The sequence below is a fragment of the Chelon labrosus genome (assembly GCF_963514085.1).
Source record: "Chelon labrosus genome assembly, chromosome: 9".
NCBI classification, from domain to species: Eukaryota; Metazoa; Chordata; class Actinopteri; order Mugiliformes; family Mugilidae; genus Chelon; species Chelon labrosus.
Genome location: NC_140359.1, coordinates 25,793,460 through 25,809,695, shown reverse-complemented (window position 1 = coordinate 25,809,695; position 16,236 = coordinate 25,793,460). Strand labels below are relative to the sequence as shown.

Here is a 16,236-nt window from a genome sequence, read left to right as displayed (position 1 = left end):
ACATCCACACCAATGAATGCCAGGTCCAGAAGTTGAATTGTCACAAGATGGTCAATGTTAGTTACTTCTCCTGTCATAATGTTGTGGCTGATCGGTTGAGATCAAGCATTGTTCAGATTTCAGGATTGGAGGATGTTTTAGATTTACATGTTTGGTATACGACCAAAACTAAGTTACTAAAATATAAAAAAAAACTACAAATCAGAGCAAGAAAACAGCTGCTGTCAGAAAAGCGAGATGTTCAGTAGTCATAATGTTGTGGCTGATCGGTGTAAGTGGAGATATGCATGGCCATTCTTGGTGTAGAAGCACCAGTAATGTGAGCTAATATGAGCGTTTTTACTGTGGTGCACACAAATTAGTGATCCTTTCTGACAAAGGGAACCAACATAAGTTGTTCCATTATTCCCAAACATGCCACAACATTTTCATTTTTTCTCTCTGGTAACTTCAAACTTGTTGCCTCTGCTGTGCACTTCATCACTCCTGCATCTGTCCGCTGTACCTACCAAACCAGGCCTGCTGATCCCCCTGCACCTCGATGGCCAGGCCGAAGTCAGCCAGCTTCACTGCGGCGTTCTTACACTTGCTTGCCAAGAGCAGGTTCTCTGGCTGAAGTGGGGAACAGGAGAAGAGACGATTACCGACCACTTAAAGAATTAAAGCACGTGGTACACAAAGCATATAAACTCTCCAAGTGGCATAAGAGCTGGAGGTGGAACGGTATGCATGCAGAGGTTTGTAACGGGGCTTCGTAATGACACTGTATTTTCACACACACGGATCAAAACAGACGTCGTCAGAAGAGCGTGCACGGACACGTAAAAGCTACTCCACATCTCAACAGAGTTAAGCCCAGTGCTTTTTTGTCTTCAGTCTCGAGTGATGAGCTGTGGTCTACAGGCTCCTTTCTCTGTGGCCCAGATAATGCAGCCAGCCTCATTATTCTCTGTCAGAGGAGGGCTCTAATAATGGGCTGCTATCCCCACTGGCCCCCTTGTTCCTTTTCCCTTCCTTTCACCGCATCTCTCTGAGTCTCACGTTAGATCATCGTCTCTGTAAAAGATACTGGCAAAACCTGCACGACAAGTAAAACATAAAGCGTAATTACTATGCCTAATGGCTAACTAACAAGGTAAGTTAACTTCTTAAGAGTTTTGGAGGTCAGCTTGGGTAACGGAGTAACCAGACTGGAGACGCTGCCTGGCCAAAAAGAAAGTTGCCACCAAAACAAAAAAGGTAACACCCTCTAAGATTTCGTTGGACCGCCTTCAGCCTTGATTACAGCACACATTCTCTGTGGCATTGTTTCCATAAGCTTCTCCAATGTCACCAGATTTATTTCCATCCAGTGTTGCATTCACTTTTCACCAAGATCTTGTATTGATGATGGGAGAGTCTGACCACTGCACAAAGCCTTCTCCAGCACATCCCAAAGATTCTCAATGGGGTTAAGGTCTGGACTCTGTGGTGGCCAATCCATGTGTGAAAATGATGTCTCATGCTCCCTGAAGCACTCTTTCACAATCTGAGCCCCATGAATCCTGGCATTGTCATCTTGGAATATGATCCATTGATGGAATAACCTGGTCATTCAGTATATTCAGGTAGTCAGCTGACCTCGTTCTTTGGACACATAATGTTGCTGAACCTAGACCTGAGCAACTGCAGCAACCCCAGATCATAGCACTGCCCCCACAGGCTTGTACAGTAGACACTAGGCATGATGGGTGCATCACTTCATCTGCCTCTCTTCTTACCCTGATGCCCCCATCACTCTGGAACAGTGTAAATCTGGACTCATCAGACCACATGACCTTCTTCCATTGCTCCAGAGTCCAATCTTTATGCTCCCTAGCAAATTGAAGCCTTTTTTTTTCCAGTTAGCCTCACTGATTAGTGGTTTTCTTAAGGCTACACAGCTGTTCAGTCCCAATCCCTTGAGTTCCCTTCACATTGTACGTGTGGAAATGTTCTTACTTTCACTATTAAACATAGCCCTGGGTTCTACTATTGTTTTTCTACAATTTGATTTCACCAAACGTTTAAGTGATCGCCAATCACGATCAATCAGGATTTTCTTCTAACCACATTTCTTCCTGGAAGAAGATGGTTCCTCACTATCCTTCCAGTTTTTAATAATGTGTTGGACAGTTCTTAACCCAGTTTTAGTAGTTTCTACAATCTCCTTAGATGTTTTCTCTGCTTGATGCATGCCAATGATTTGACCCTTCTCAAACAGACTAACATCTTTTCCACGACCATAGGATGTGTCTTTAGACATGGTTGTTTAAGAAATGAGAAGCTACTCATTGCATCAGTTGGGGTTAAATAACTTGTTGCCAGGTGGCGACTTGCTTTTGGGCCAAAAGTGTCTAGTGTTACACTAGACAGAAACTAATGAGTTCCTTGGCTGTGTCCGTTTAAGGTGCCTTTCCCAGCAAGGTTATCATCTGCAATCCTGGTCTGTGCTTGGCGAATTTGACTATATCAAGGGCGACACTTAATGTCTTAACGTATTCATGCTCTTCCAATTAGCTGGTGTTGTTGTTGTTTCCCGGAATGCAGCACAACAAACGGCAACACAAGTCCAAACTTTCAGCATGGATAGAATGAGGACATTATATTTAGGTTGCATTTCTGTCACTGCCTCCCCTGCACTGCAGTCTCCACAGCCTCGAAAACTCACTCGCTCTCTGTTTTCCGCTAATTTGTTTAGAGCCAAAGGAACATTGTGTATTTAAAGCTGAGATACTTAAAAGAAGTGTGCTTTTACAGCCTTTAAGCCCAGAAGGAGAGGAGAAGGAAATGAGCAAGAGCGAACCGGTAATCCTGAGGCTCCGTGCCCTACCGCACGTCACCACATTCTCACAGCTTCCATGTCTCGGTTGGGCTCTACTCTTTTCATAAATGAGAGGGGAGTTAGAACTTGCCAACACTGCAGCAGGGAGATAATCCGTGAAAATGGATGTGGGTGGAATTTATGATGAAGCTTCCATCGGCTTCCATCAAATAAAAAAAGGTGCATAAACGCGAAGCAAGACAACCGGGACACGCGTTCAGATGTAAGAGCGGCAGCCTGAATCACTGTTTGACATAATCACACCTTCCTTTCACTTCTTTTTTTCTAGCGCGCAAGTACTTTTAGACAACCGACACGCAGCTGAGCACACTGATGACTACAGCGACTGGTTTGGTTGAGGAGGGCAGAGGGTGGACCGTGTACAGATGATAGAAAAAGCTGTGTTCGAGAGCCCGGTCATGAGTGGGCGTTTTGAAATGGAATGATTCCCAGCTTTCTCTCCTACTTTATTTTATTTCTTTGTCACTGGAGATGCTGTGGCATTACTGATTTAAGAGAAGGCGGCAGAGATGTAGACCTCCATTAAGAAGGCACTCCATTTTAAGTCGATTTGGAGAAACTAGACCTAATTCATTTTACCTTGACATAAATGGTACTTGAAGTCAAGTCAAGGTGGTTTGGTTAAAGTATTTTTAATGCTACTCTTATCTAGATACTAAATCCTTTGTCTAAACAAGTTGCTCCAACACTTAAAGAGAAGGACATTTCTTTCTTACGCCGCAAATGTACCACCTTGACACACAGTCCGAATTAAAATAGCGCCTCTTTCTACATCAGCTGATTGCTATTAAGTGGGATTTTCAAGAATCCGTTATGTGCTTCTTTTCTAAATTGAGGGAACTTGCCGCTCGGACTGTCCTCAGTCATCACACTATGACCTATTGCATGAAACCCTCCCCAGCGCTTGGGTGTGAAACCAGATAGGCGTGTCAGCTAAATAAAGAAATAGCCACAACAGTTCTGATAAACACAACACGCCTTTGCTGGAATGCTGGGACTGACATTTGCATGGAGGTCTACTGGACAAAGTAGTATCATGCAAAGCAAGATGCAACGGACAGGCATGCACGTACGAAGACGCTACCAAGACACGGAACCAGTTCGGATGCTGGGTCACACACGTAGCTCATATTTGAGGGAGCTGCTTTGGGAAACCTGAAAATGTACCTCGGGCATTTCAAAACTAGGAGCCAAGTTAAAGGGGAACTACTGTTTTTTACAACCTGGACTTTAATTCTGGCATAAAATACGATATTTTACTCGCCCATATAACTTTGGTGTTATTTTGAGTCGTTTGTCAGATATTTACATTAGCGAATATCCATATAGTGGGAGTGAATGGGGCACCGAAACGCAGTCTCTAAATAACGCATTATCTGCCGCGAAACTCGTTCATGTCACCAATATTTTGTTATGATACGCTAGTGCTATTCCCCGTTGAGTCCGGAGTTACCTGTTATCATGATCCGAGGTCTGTAGATTGACCTACTAACCTCTGACCTGGATGATGTCATCTCTGAGCGCTGGGCACCCCGCGCGGCTTGTTTACCTGTAATTTGCTACTGCTAGTTTTTTGCAACATGACTGAATATTTTTCCGATTCTGAGGTTGTAGACGATGACTTTGTTCGTGATGGACGTCCCTAACGTTTTGAGCCAGATTATACGGATGAAGAGCTCATTGAAAGGAGGATGCAGAGGCTGGCCAAAGAACAACAAACCGCTGCACGATCGCGAATAGATAACCGGTAACTCTGGACTCAACAGAGAATAGCACTAGCGTATCATAACAAAATATTGGTGAAATGAACGAGTTTCGTGGCAGATAATGTGTTATTTAGAGGCTACGTTTCGGTGCCCCAGTCACTCCCACTATATGGATATACGCGGATGTAAATATCTGATGAACGACTCCAAATAACAACAAAGTTATATGGGCGAGTAAACGATTGTATTTTATGCCAGAAATAAGGTCCAGATTGTAAAAAACAGTAGTTCCCCTTTAAAGGAACCCCATGAGTTAATGAATGACTCTAAACAGTAAATGAGCTGTCTATAAAGGCAATCTAACACTCCCAGGGTGCCTGATAATCGATAGTTAACGTCTCTCTTGAGTTGCAAATGAACCAGAGATCAGATCAAGTATTCTCTCGGGTGATCTTAAACAGATCCATTGACAAAAACAAGCCAACTGTGCAATGACAGAGGTTATAGAGAGGAGGCTCTGGTCAGCTAGCATTTTTTTTTTTTGCATGCTTTAAGTAGTGCACGGGGGAAAGCAGTGTTTACACAACAAGAGTTGTGCAAAGAGGAAGAACAGAGCCGGAGAAATGTTACAAGGGGTATTTGACGGTCTAATGGTAATTGCCACAAAGCTGTTAGAGCTTTGACCTGAATCTAAGGGGCCAGCTAACTGTATAACCAACTATCAGGCGGAATAAGATGGTTCCATTACTCCTGAGTCTTTGGAAGTGACATTACATCCACAAACATTACAGTTTCTCTTTAACATACACAGAGTATACAAATAAAAACATTTTTCAAACCCCCCCCCGCCACCACCCTGTACACATATATACAACTGATCCCCATCACTCACCTTCAGGTCCCGGTGCACCACGCCCATTTGATGGCAGTGAAGCACCGCCTCCAGGATCTGCTGGATGCAATGACTGCATGCAAACACCAAGGGGGGCGCATGTTAGTTTTTTAGCAGCGCTACAATCCCGTGCACAAGCCAGGTAGAGGAGGGAGGGGAGGGGAGGGAAGGGAAGGAAGGTGGTGGGATGTATGAGGGGTAGAACAGTTGGTTGAAAAGAGTCTTCTGTTGCCAGGCATCACACTTTGACCTTTTACTGGCTTAAACTTAATGTATACTTCTGCAACGGTAAGTGCTGTCGCAAGTGCCTCTACTTGTGCTGTGGTATCACCATTGTACTGTAATGACGCGAGCTGCAGCGACAGCGACTTAGCTTTTTATGAAATGGCTGCAACACAGAAAAGACGTCGGAGTAGATGGCATGAACAGCCACTGAGGGTGAATTTCCTGTCCAGCCACTGAAACACATGGATGATGAAGTGCAATTTTGACCAGTAACAGGTGCTGCTGCGTTCTTCGTCGTTACGCCATACCATATGGCTGTGAGCCGATGCAGAAGCTTTAATCTCAGTTTAGGATGATGCACCAACAAAACCAATGAAACCAACCAAGGTCTATTTTATATTATATATTGTAATTTCCACTGGTAAGTCCTACTGCAACGTATCTTGGCTTCTGTACGTTGAGCTGCACTTATTAAAACATGACTTTAGTTTTCAAATGGCTATTGTGTGGCTGCAGCTCTGGGTTTGACCCCGGTTAACTTGGAAAGTCATATCTGTGGGTGCTCAGCAACAGAAAACTCCTCATCAATCAGTCTAATCTGAAACTAACCAATGGTAACCTCTGTGTGAGGGTATCATCAGACAAACGCATCTAAAAAAAAAACAAACAGGCGGCTGGCTGAAGGTGGATCCTTGATACCCCACCTCCCGCTGTGTTTTAGCCATTAAGGTCTTTGGTGATGAGAGAGGGGCGTGAGAGTGTGGCTGGCCAAGGGGTGAGGGTGGTGGGGTGGGGTGGGGTGGGGGGGCACGGGAGGCGTTGATGAAGGAGGAAAGGGAAGGAGTGAGTCATTGTGCAATTAATAACATTTAAAAGATGTGTCTGGGATCAGCGCCATCTCTACCAGTGCCAGTCTAGCTGGCTTCTGCTGACGGGATTCGTCACTCTGATGTCTGTAAGCGACAGTCCTGCTAAAAATAAAACCCCAAAAGATTTAAAAATAAAAATAAAAAGAACTGCGCAAAGGGACGCTGAGGGGGAGATTGAGGTGTGAGGATAAATGATATATCTGGGCAGGGGAGGAAGATGTGTACATACGTTAAATACACTTTTAAATGGATATCTGTGATGAGACAGATATTAAGTACATGTGTTTCTGTGCAGCTGTGGGATGTGTGAACTAATGCACGGCTGCATTAACACACACTCAAGCACATACGAGTTGGGTTGTGTCGCTGTGGGCAGACAAAAGCTTGACCGTGCATGGAGTGTGTGCTTCCTGTGCACTGACAACTATGGTTTTCTGTGTGGATATAATATATTCAGTGCATATTCATGGTGGACATGTAACATCCACAAGATTTAATTATTAATGGGAGAGTTTGGACAAGCCCCCACGCAGCAAATAGAACAAATAGGACTTTTTCTTTGAGCTGCTTCACATCCCAACACTGTTCAATCATATAAAATAATGAGGGCCATTAGGGTGATATAGCTTCACAATATATGAAGTATAATTTTCAGTAATGTCACATTCAGACAGGAAGAAATTTAGGGATAAAAAAAATGCACTGAAATAGCTTTTTTCTATTGTTTACCTGACAAAAGATAAAATGATTGACAGGGCGATGATTTTCTCAAATATTTCCTCACAGCACCGCCGACTGCTGTGCAGGGTTTCAGTGTCTGACGAGTCCCCAAACTCACACATCTATTGCTTTTTAACTGCTTTTTCAACTGTCTCACATTCGTCAGGTCCCGCCAAGCCGCCGCTTTCACGCTGCGGGCCCGTTTTAAGTCTGAACGCGGCTTAAGAGAAGCTTTTGAATAATGAGAAGAGACGCTCTCTTTCCTCTAACCACTGGCGCGTTTTGGAAATGAAGTTTAAGAATATTATCTGGGTCGTTGTTTGAGGCTTTTCTAAAAAGATTGTTAAGTAGAAAATGCAGTTGAAATATAACAGTTTGTGCAATAAAGTGGAATTAAGTGTGTCCGGGAAAAACTGGAAGTGTACTAATGATTGTCACAAATATACACTGATCAGGCATAACATTATGACCACCTTGTGCCTCCAGAACAGTTGTGACTCATCAGAGAATGGACATGGGCCTTCTGAGGGTGTCCTGTGGTGTCTTGGGGGCCTTTGAGGGGAGGGTCCTCTGTGGATCATCCCACAGATACTTGATCAGTTTGGGATCTAGTGAATTTGGAGGCCAGGTCAACACCTTGTGCTGTTCTTCATGTTTTTTTGAGTTGTTCCTAAAACGTTTTTGTGTGTGTGCATCCTGCTGGGGATGGCTGCTGCCATCAAGGAGTGTCATTACTATGGGGTGGGGGTGCCTGGTCTGGTCTAGGAGGGTGCTACATGTCTAAGTAACATCCACACCAATGAATGCCAGGTCCAAAAGTTTCCCAGAAACTTTTATCATAATAACTTTGGTCATAAATTGGCTGATCGGTCTGTCAGATATGTCAAATAGCACATTATTTCTTAAACGCATTGGTTGTCGGCGGCGTTTAATAAAAATCTAGTGCCAGAAGAAGCTCTAAATTCGAAACGGTGACTCGCTGTTGGTTGAAAATGTGAGAGTTGAAGCGTCCGGCTGTGATGTGGAATATTTGTGCAGACACAACACGACCTCCTGAATATTAGCCCTTACTACTAGGGGTCAAACAAGAGGCTTTGGCAGAGGTGAGAACCAGAAGCTTTAAAATAGCTATCAGGTGGGGGGTGGCATTTATTTTTAAAGTAGATGTGGGTAATGTTATGGTCAACTAAAAAACTGCAGCTCCAAGAGAGAAAGCACCACTATCAACATGATATTTGTGATATTTGTGGGATTCTTCTATTGCTTTACGTGCACAGACAGATTTAGTAACCACAGCTGCACTTATGGGCTGATCTGCAAAAGGCAAAATTAAAATTTTAATCAATCAGCCAAACGATTTAAGTCTCACACTTAGATGTCAGCTGATAGAGACTTCAAAAGCTGACTCTGAGCTGTAAGGTGCAATAAATTCTGAGTTGGGTGGCCAGTGGGTGAGATAACACAGAGAGAGAGAGGGCGGGGAGGATAGTTGGACTGGCATGACTGTAAAGTTCAAGGCTATAAATTAGAATCCTGTGTCTTCTTTCTAAAGGTCTCCCAATGAATAAATACTGGGCAGGTCACATCCACAGAGTGTCTGCGTGAGTATGCGGCGCGATCGCTAAAAGACAACACGAGCATGTGGCCGCGTGCGTCTGTAAATAAGCGCTCAAGGCTGAAACGGCTTCCACGAAATTAAATGCGCGTGCTTCCTCTCGCGCCCTCGTTTGTATTTATTAATGTGTTCCTGCGTGGAGGTGTGCGAGCGGTTCGGTACGACCTGCTACGAGCTACATCTGTTATATATGTGTCTGACAAGTTACCCCACTTTATAGTATTCTTCAAAGAGGAACTGAATAATTAGAGCGAGCGACTGGTGCCGCAAATGCATCATGGGACTTTAAATAATCTGCTCCCTGTGCTTCACAAAAACATTTCAATGACGGCATGCAACAGCAAAAAAAAATAAAAAATGAAGAAAGAAAGGAGTTTAGTTTATTTTGTAAACTGTGAATTTCCAAGACGGTATTTTCTGCAAACTTAGCGTTTCCTGTTCTAAATGCGTTTCTGTGCTTTGATTAAAACAGATTACTTCCCCAAACGCTTTGGTTAAAAGAAACAAAGATATATACATGTGTGTAACCTGCTACGTCTGCACATGTTTGAAGACATTTCCTTATTTTAGCTGTTTATTGAAACGAGGTTACACGCATCCCTGTGTTTATAGAGACTAAAGACTCAAAAGCTATTCATGGTGTGGGATATTCGTTCGTTATTTCTTCAACCGCTAATATTGTGCAGGTCTCAATTGTGCCTCTAAAACAGTTGTGACTCATCAGAGAATGGACATGGGCCTTCTGAGGGTGTCATGTGGTGTATTGGGGGTCCTTTGAGGGGAGGGGCCTCTGTGGATCATCCCACAGATACTTGATCAGTTTGGGATCTAGTGAATTTGGAGGCCAGGTCAACACCTTGTGCTGTTCTTCATGTTTTAGTTGTTCCTAAAGTGTTTTTGTGGCTGCATCCTGCTGGGGATGGCTGCTGCCATCAAGGAGTGTCATTACTATGGGGTGGGGGTGCCTGGTCTGGTCTAGGTGGGTGCTACATGTCTAAGTAACATCCACACCAATGAATGCCAGGTCCAAAAGTTTCCCAGCAGAACAATGAACTGTTACAAGATGGTCAATAAACATTATTCAGTTCTTCTGGCAGTGGTTTTAATGTTGTGGCTGATTGGTGTATCTACAGTGAGACAGGATGTATAAAATCATGTGTGCTAATTTAGAGAAGACTTATTGTCTGTTCCTCTTTTCCATAAAAGTCACTAATCTTTAAGTGTTCTGAAGTTTAGCTTCTAATATATTTAGAGGAAACCGGTGCCGTTAAGTTAGAGCAGCATCCTGTCCTGACCGTGAGCTGGAGGACTATTCAGAACTGAAAATGTAAGCAAAGTCTTCTGCCTCTACACAGATGTACTTGATGTTAATTGATGCCGTCTCGAAAATATCGGGATCAATACAAGAAAGCCTAACGACTCAGATAGAAAGGAGGAGGAGGAGGAGGGAGGAATCGATGAAGAGCACAGTAAATATAGCTCTGGATTTTATCGTAACTAGCCTGGTGGGAGAAATTGATGGTTTTATGGACTGGAGATTTATTGCACCTGCAGAAAGTTGAATGCTCCCTGCAGGTGGCTGTGTGCGCATTTGTAAAAGCTCATTCACGTATTGATCCGGCCGTCGGTCAGTGCAACGGGAGCCTTTTGTCACGTGGTGTTTGTTAAATGGTTGAAAAGGGGGGAGCGAGTGGGAGGGTGGGTGGAGGTCAGAGGAGGGGAGGGCGGGTGAGGCAGGCCAAGGTAGTTCGATAATTAAAAATATAAGATACGACACAACAAGAAAGCAAAAAAAAAGAAAAATTAGAGAAAAACCAGGAGACAAGTCGGACAGGCGGACGTCAGAACAAGCGACAGGTACGACACCAACAGACGAGATCGAGGACAAAGGACGGAAGGGAGGAAGGAAGGAAGGAAGGAGAGGACGGAGGAAGGAGAGGAAGCAAGCCTCAGTGTGGGGGAGGGAAGGGGGGAGGTTGGGAGGTTAGAAGGGTGAGGGATGCTCCTCTACGTACTAACCTTCAGGTCCCTGTGCACTATGTCATGTTGGTGAATGTGATGGACACTGTCTAGAATCTGATGGATACAGTGACTGTGAAGACAAAACAGAGAGAGGAGGGTGGAGGGGCGTGGGGGGGGGGGGGGGGGGAGACGGGAGACGGATGGACCATGAGGATGTACAGAGAGGGATGAAGGTGGACAAAGAGGACGGCAGGTAAACAGGGGTGTCCCAGTGAGACAAAGAAGCAAAGGGCGAGGTCAGATTAGAGGAGGTCGAGAGACAGAGAAGGTCAGGTGACAGATGGAGGAGGAGGAGGAGGAGGAGGAGATTGATGTTGGAAAGGAGACGGGTGGGTGGATGGATGGATGCGGGGTGAAGGAGACAAAAAACGTTTTTTGTTTGGCTTTTTAAAAAACATGATGAGAGACAAGGGCAGCGACAGAACAACCTGCCAGACATCAATCAAAACAGTGCTAGGAGAGGAGAGGAGAGGAGAGGAGAGGAGAGGAGAGGAGAGGAGGAGGAGAGGAGAGGAGGAGGAGGAGGAGAGGAGAGGAGAGGAGAGGAAACGAGAGGAGAGGACAGGGGGGATGAGAGGAAATGAGAGGAGAGAAGAGGAGAGGAGAGGAGGAGGAGGAGGAGGGGAGAGGAAAGGAGAGGAGGAGGAGGAGGAGGAGGAGAGGAGAGGAAACGAGAGGAGAGAAGAGGAGGAGAGGAGAAAAGAGGAGGAGGACGAGGAGGAGAGGAGAGGAGAGGAGAGGAGAGGAGAGGAGAGGAGAGGAGAGGAGGAGGAGGAGAGGAGAGGAAAGGAGTGGAGGAGGAGGAGGAGAGGGAGAGGAAGAGGATGGGGAGGAGAGGAGAGGAAACGAGAGGAGAGAAGAGGAGAGGAGGGGGAGGAGTAGAAGAGAGGAGGAGGAGAGGAGGAGGAGGAGGAAGAGGAGAGGAGAGGAGAGGAGAGGAGGTGTAGAAGAGAGGAGGAGAGGAGAGGGAGGAGAGGAGAGAAAGAGGAGGAGAGGAGAGGAAAGGAGAGGAGGAGGAAGAGGAGGAGAGGAGAGAAGAGGGAGGAGAGGAGAAGAAACAAGAGGAAAGGAGTGGAGAGGAGAGGGAAGGAAGAGGGGAGGAGAGGCAATGAGAGGACAGGAGAGGAAGAGGAGGGAGAGGAGGAGGAGGGGAGAGGGGAGGAGAGGAGAAGAAACGAGTGGGGAGGAGAGGAAACGAGAGGAGAGGAGGAGGATGAGAGCATCAAAGGAAAAAGAACAACAAATTGTGAAGTAGAAAAAAGAAACGTTCGCAGAAAAAAAAAGAGGCAAAAATACGTAGAATTAAAAAAGGAGCTCTTTGTGTTTTGGATGAAACTGAATCACAGGAGGTCGGTGGGGGCCGGTGGGGGCCGGTGGGGGCCGGTGCCAGGCTATTTTTCCATCACATGCATTGATAAGAGGTGCATGAACCGACCTCACCTCTATTGTACATGTGTGCACGTTAAAATGTGTGCATGTGTTTGTGTAGGCTTGGTGCAGTGAAAGAGAGAGAGAATATGTGACTAATAGCAGGAGGCGCAAGGAGACAGGCAGCCTGCAGGATCCACACCCACACTGTGTCTAGTGAGTGGGAGGACTGAGAGAGAGAATCAGAGAGATGTATGCCTCATGTGCGTGCTCGCAGAAACTCACGCACAAAGATAAATCTATCCAAACGCACAACAGAACATGCACACACCTTAGGACGCGACACACCTCAAAACCAAAAGACGTTTGTGTTTTTGTGATCTAACAGTCCTGACGGGATTCATTCCCTGATTATAAAAACCTTGATCCATAACCACGAGTTCTGCTCCACCGACGGGTTTAATAAGCCGACTTCAAACCTTAAAGAGAAAACTTAAAAAGCAACAGAAAGTCTTGTTCATAATTGTGGGCTCCACTAATTATCTTCTCCACTCGCTGCAGGGATGGAGTGTACTACACTTTGAAATGATAAAAACTGCACGTCTGATTGTAACCAGCATCACCAACAGGGTTTAGTCTCAAGGTCCTGAGAAAACAAAAACCTTAATCCAACCGTGAATATTTAAGACAGAACAACCTGCCAGACATCAATCAAAAACAGTGCTAGGAGAGGAGGAGGAGGAGGAGGAGGAGGAGAGGAGGAGGAGGAGAGGAAACAAGAGGAGGAGAGGAGGAGGAGAGGAGAGGAGGAGGAGAGGAAACGAGAGGAGAGGAGAGGAGGAGGAGAGGAGGAGGAGGAAGACGAGAGGAGGAGGAGAGGAGGAAGAGAGGAAGAGGAAGACGAGAGGAGAGCAGGAGAGGAGAGGAGAGGAGAGAAGAGGATGGGGAGGAGAGAAGAGGCGAGAAGAGGAGATGAGAGGAGGGGAGAGGCGTAGAGGAGGAGAGGAGGGTAATAGGAGAGGAGAGGAGGGGAGAAGATAGGAGAGGAGGAGGAGAAAGAGGAGGAGAGGAGAGGAAGAAGAGGAGGAGGAGGAGGAGAGGAGAGGAAGAAGAGGAGGAGGAGGAGGAGGAGGAGGAGGAGGAGGAGGAGGAGGAGGAGAGGAGAGGAGAGGTCACTAGACACAGCAAACTATTATCATCATACACCAGTCAGGCATAACATTATGACCACCTTCCTAATATTGTCCAGGTCTTGCACCTCCAAAACTGTTGTGACCCATCAGAGAATGGACATCGGCCTTCTGAGGGTGTCCTGTTAGTGTGGGCGAGGGGGGCTTTGAGTGGAGGGGCCTCTGTGGATCATCCCACAGATACTTGATCAGTTTGGGATCTAGTGAATTCGGAGGCCAGGTCAACACCTTGTGCTGTTCTTCATGGTTTTTTGAGTTGTTCCTGCTGCCATCAAGGAGTGTCATTGCTATGGGGTGGGGGTACCTGGTCTGGTCTAGGTGGGTGCTACATGTCTAAGTAACATCCACACCAATGAATGAATGCCAGGTCCAAAAGTTTCCCAGCAGAACACTGAATTGTCACAAGATGGTCAATGTTATTTACCTCTCCTGTCGTAATGTTATGCCTGATCGGTGTATATGAATACTGGACTGTTCAGATGACCTGAATATGTAAAATGAGAGGAGTTCAAACTGTCACTACTCATTCTGGAAGCTGAGACCACTTCCTGGTGCCGCATGCTTTCTGATAAATAAAGATAAAGCGATCTGGAACATCTACCTTGTGCACGCACATGGACAGGACACATGACTTGTCCTGACAGCAACCCGCCGCGTATGTGGAGCATTTAGAAACAGGAGAGCGTCTCCCCATGCCATTCCTTTGTTTATGTATTTGTGCGCGCCTCCGTTATGTCACCGCGTCCGAAGCCGCCGTGTCATTCCAAGAGACTTCGTCTGTTTATGAACTCCCGGTGGGACAGAGGGGGGTGAAAGAAGTGCAGCTTTTGTCACGCTGGCCAAAAAAGATCGAGACTCGCTCAGCACTTTGAGCTACAGTGTTCCCACTGTTCACTGCGGGACGGTAAAATGATGGTGGGAAGACAATAAAAATACAGAGTCAGTGTCTTTTCACTGAAAGTCTTGGAAAATTCTTCAGTGTGAAAACATACACCGATCAGCCACAACATTATGACCACTGACAGGAGAAGTAACTAATATCGAGCATCTCGTGACAATTCAGTGTTCTGCTGGGAAACTTTTGGACCTGCATTCATTGGTGTGGATGTTACTTAGACATGTAGCACCCACCTAGACCAGACCAGGCACCCCCACCCCATAGCAATGACACTCCTTGATGGCATTAACAATATTCTGCTGCCAGACACCACAGGACACCCTCAGAAGGACCATGTCCATTGTCTGATGAGTCACAACTGTTTTGAAGGCACAAGGGAGACCTAGACAATATTAAAAGGTGGTCATAATGTTATGCTTGATCGGAGTAAGAACAATTAGGACTGGTTACGTACAGTGCATCTGTCTAACGTCGCCTACTGAGGTATGAGGAGGTGAAATCAAATGCTGAACTACAAATCAGACTTTAAATCAGAACTTCGCTGTGGTGGTCTAAACTGTTGGCGTTGATGGACCAGCGCTCAAAGGTGTGCGATTATTAGTATTTCGTTTGCTGAATGTGTGTGCAACTGCTCGCTTACAAGTTAGGCAAAACCAATTTTTGGGGCTCTCCTGAAGTAGCTTCAGGTGTAATTTACTCCTCAATTGCCCTCGTAATGACCTGGATCCAATCAAACGCTACTGAAGGGAAACCGTGATGGATTCTGATAGGGGGCGACAAGGTGTGATGCTGCACGGTCTGGGGTCCGTGTGAGACTAATTATCGTGGCTAATTAAAGTCCCACTTCTTGCAGGTCTCCAAGGGAGTGGGAGTGGGGGGGATGGCCTGGATGAGTGACATTCAGGAGAGAAGGGAAAGGAAAGTGAGCTCGAGCGCAAAGGGGCGAGGACTGCATCGGTTACAACATGGACTAAAAAGAGTGAGATCACCGTGGGTTTTAGACGGGCGGTTATTTGTAAAAGTTATACCAGCTAGAATCACCACCTTATGGTTATATGACTCCACCACCTTAGTTGTAGTCGCAGTTTCTATCTATGAAAGTCATATAACATATGTAGAGTCGACTGTTATGACATCACTAATAAAAACCCAGTAGAAAGTAATGAAATCTATATTCTTGACCTGAATACATATGCTGAGAACAGACAGCTCATGTGCTACATACTGTGAGCTGCAGATATGTATAGTCTGTATAAAAACAGGCAGCACCTCAGCACCATCAGTAGCATTTAATAGTACTTTACTTCTCCGTGTCCTGAAGCTAAAGGTCTAATAACTTTATCAAATAGTTGATGTGCAGCCTCCTTCTCTCTGTCACCACAGGACGTTTGGTGAAGTTGTTAACTGACTGCTGTCCAGAGGATTTGGACCGTTCCTTTGCTAGCGTTAGCGTTAGCCTTTCCAGATGCTTTGCAGTAGTACTTTAGTTGTATTTCAGGACTGACATGTCACAGTAGTATGGGCTTCATCTTTAGTGAAGTATCTCCACACACTTGATGAACCGCTGCTAGTTTGCTGCAACGACCCACTGGACTCCTCACCTGTCTTCTAGGTGGCGTCCATGTTGTTATTGTCATGTGATCAGTGACTAGTCGACATGATGCTTAAAGGCACAGCAGTGAAATTGACTAGTCTGTACAATCCCTAGTCGGTAGTGAGGACTAAAAAAAGTATTATGAAGGCCTCATTTTATCTCCTTGAACGTTAGTTCACCTTCATCTTCTCTGCTTTTTCTGTGATGGGTCGCGGGACAAGCGGTTATTTAGAATCACCAATAAACCTAACCAGCATGTCTTTGGACGGTGGGA

General features: G+C 45.6%; 1 protein-coding gene across 9 annotated transcripts in view; it reads right to left on the bottom strand.

The window, feature by feature from the left end:
- The window catches only part of camk2b1 (calcium/calmodulin-dependent protein kinase (CaM kinase) II beta 1), a 72,690-nt gene that overhangs the window by 34,960 nt on the left and 21,494 nt on the right, over positions 1–16,236 (bottom strand). For 7 of the 9 annotated variants that reach the window (XM_084551152.1, XM_084551144.1, XM_084551147.1 and 4 more), the window contains exons 6-7: positions 10,910–10,982; positions 510–612 (exon numbers count right to left, since the gene is read on the bottom strand). In XM_084551152.1, coding sequence (XP_084407278.1) covers positions 510–612; positions 10,910–10,982 — 176 coding nt within the window. Of the gene's footprint in view, positions 1–509; positions 613–5,461; positions 5,803–10,909; positions 10,986–16,236 lie in introns of those variants that run through there. The other 2 variants (XM_084551149.1, XM_084551150.1) reach the window with 2 other exon arrangements.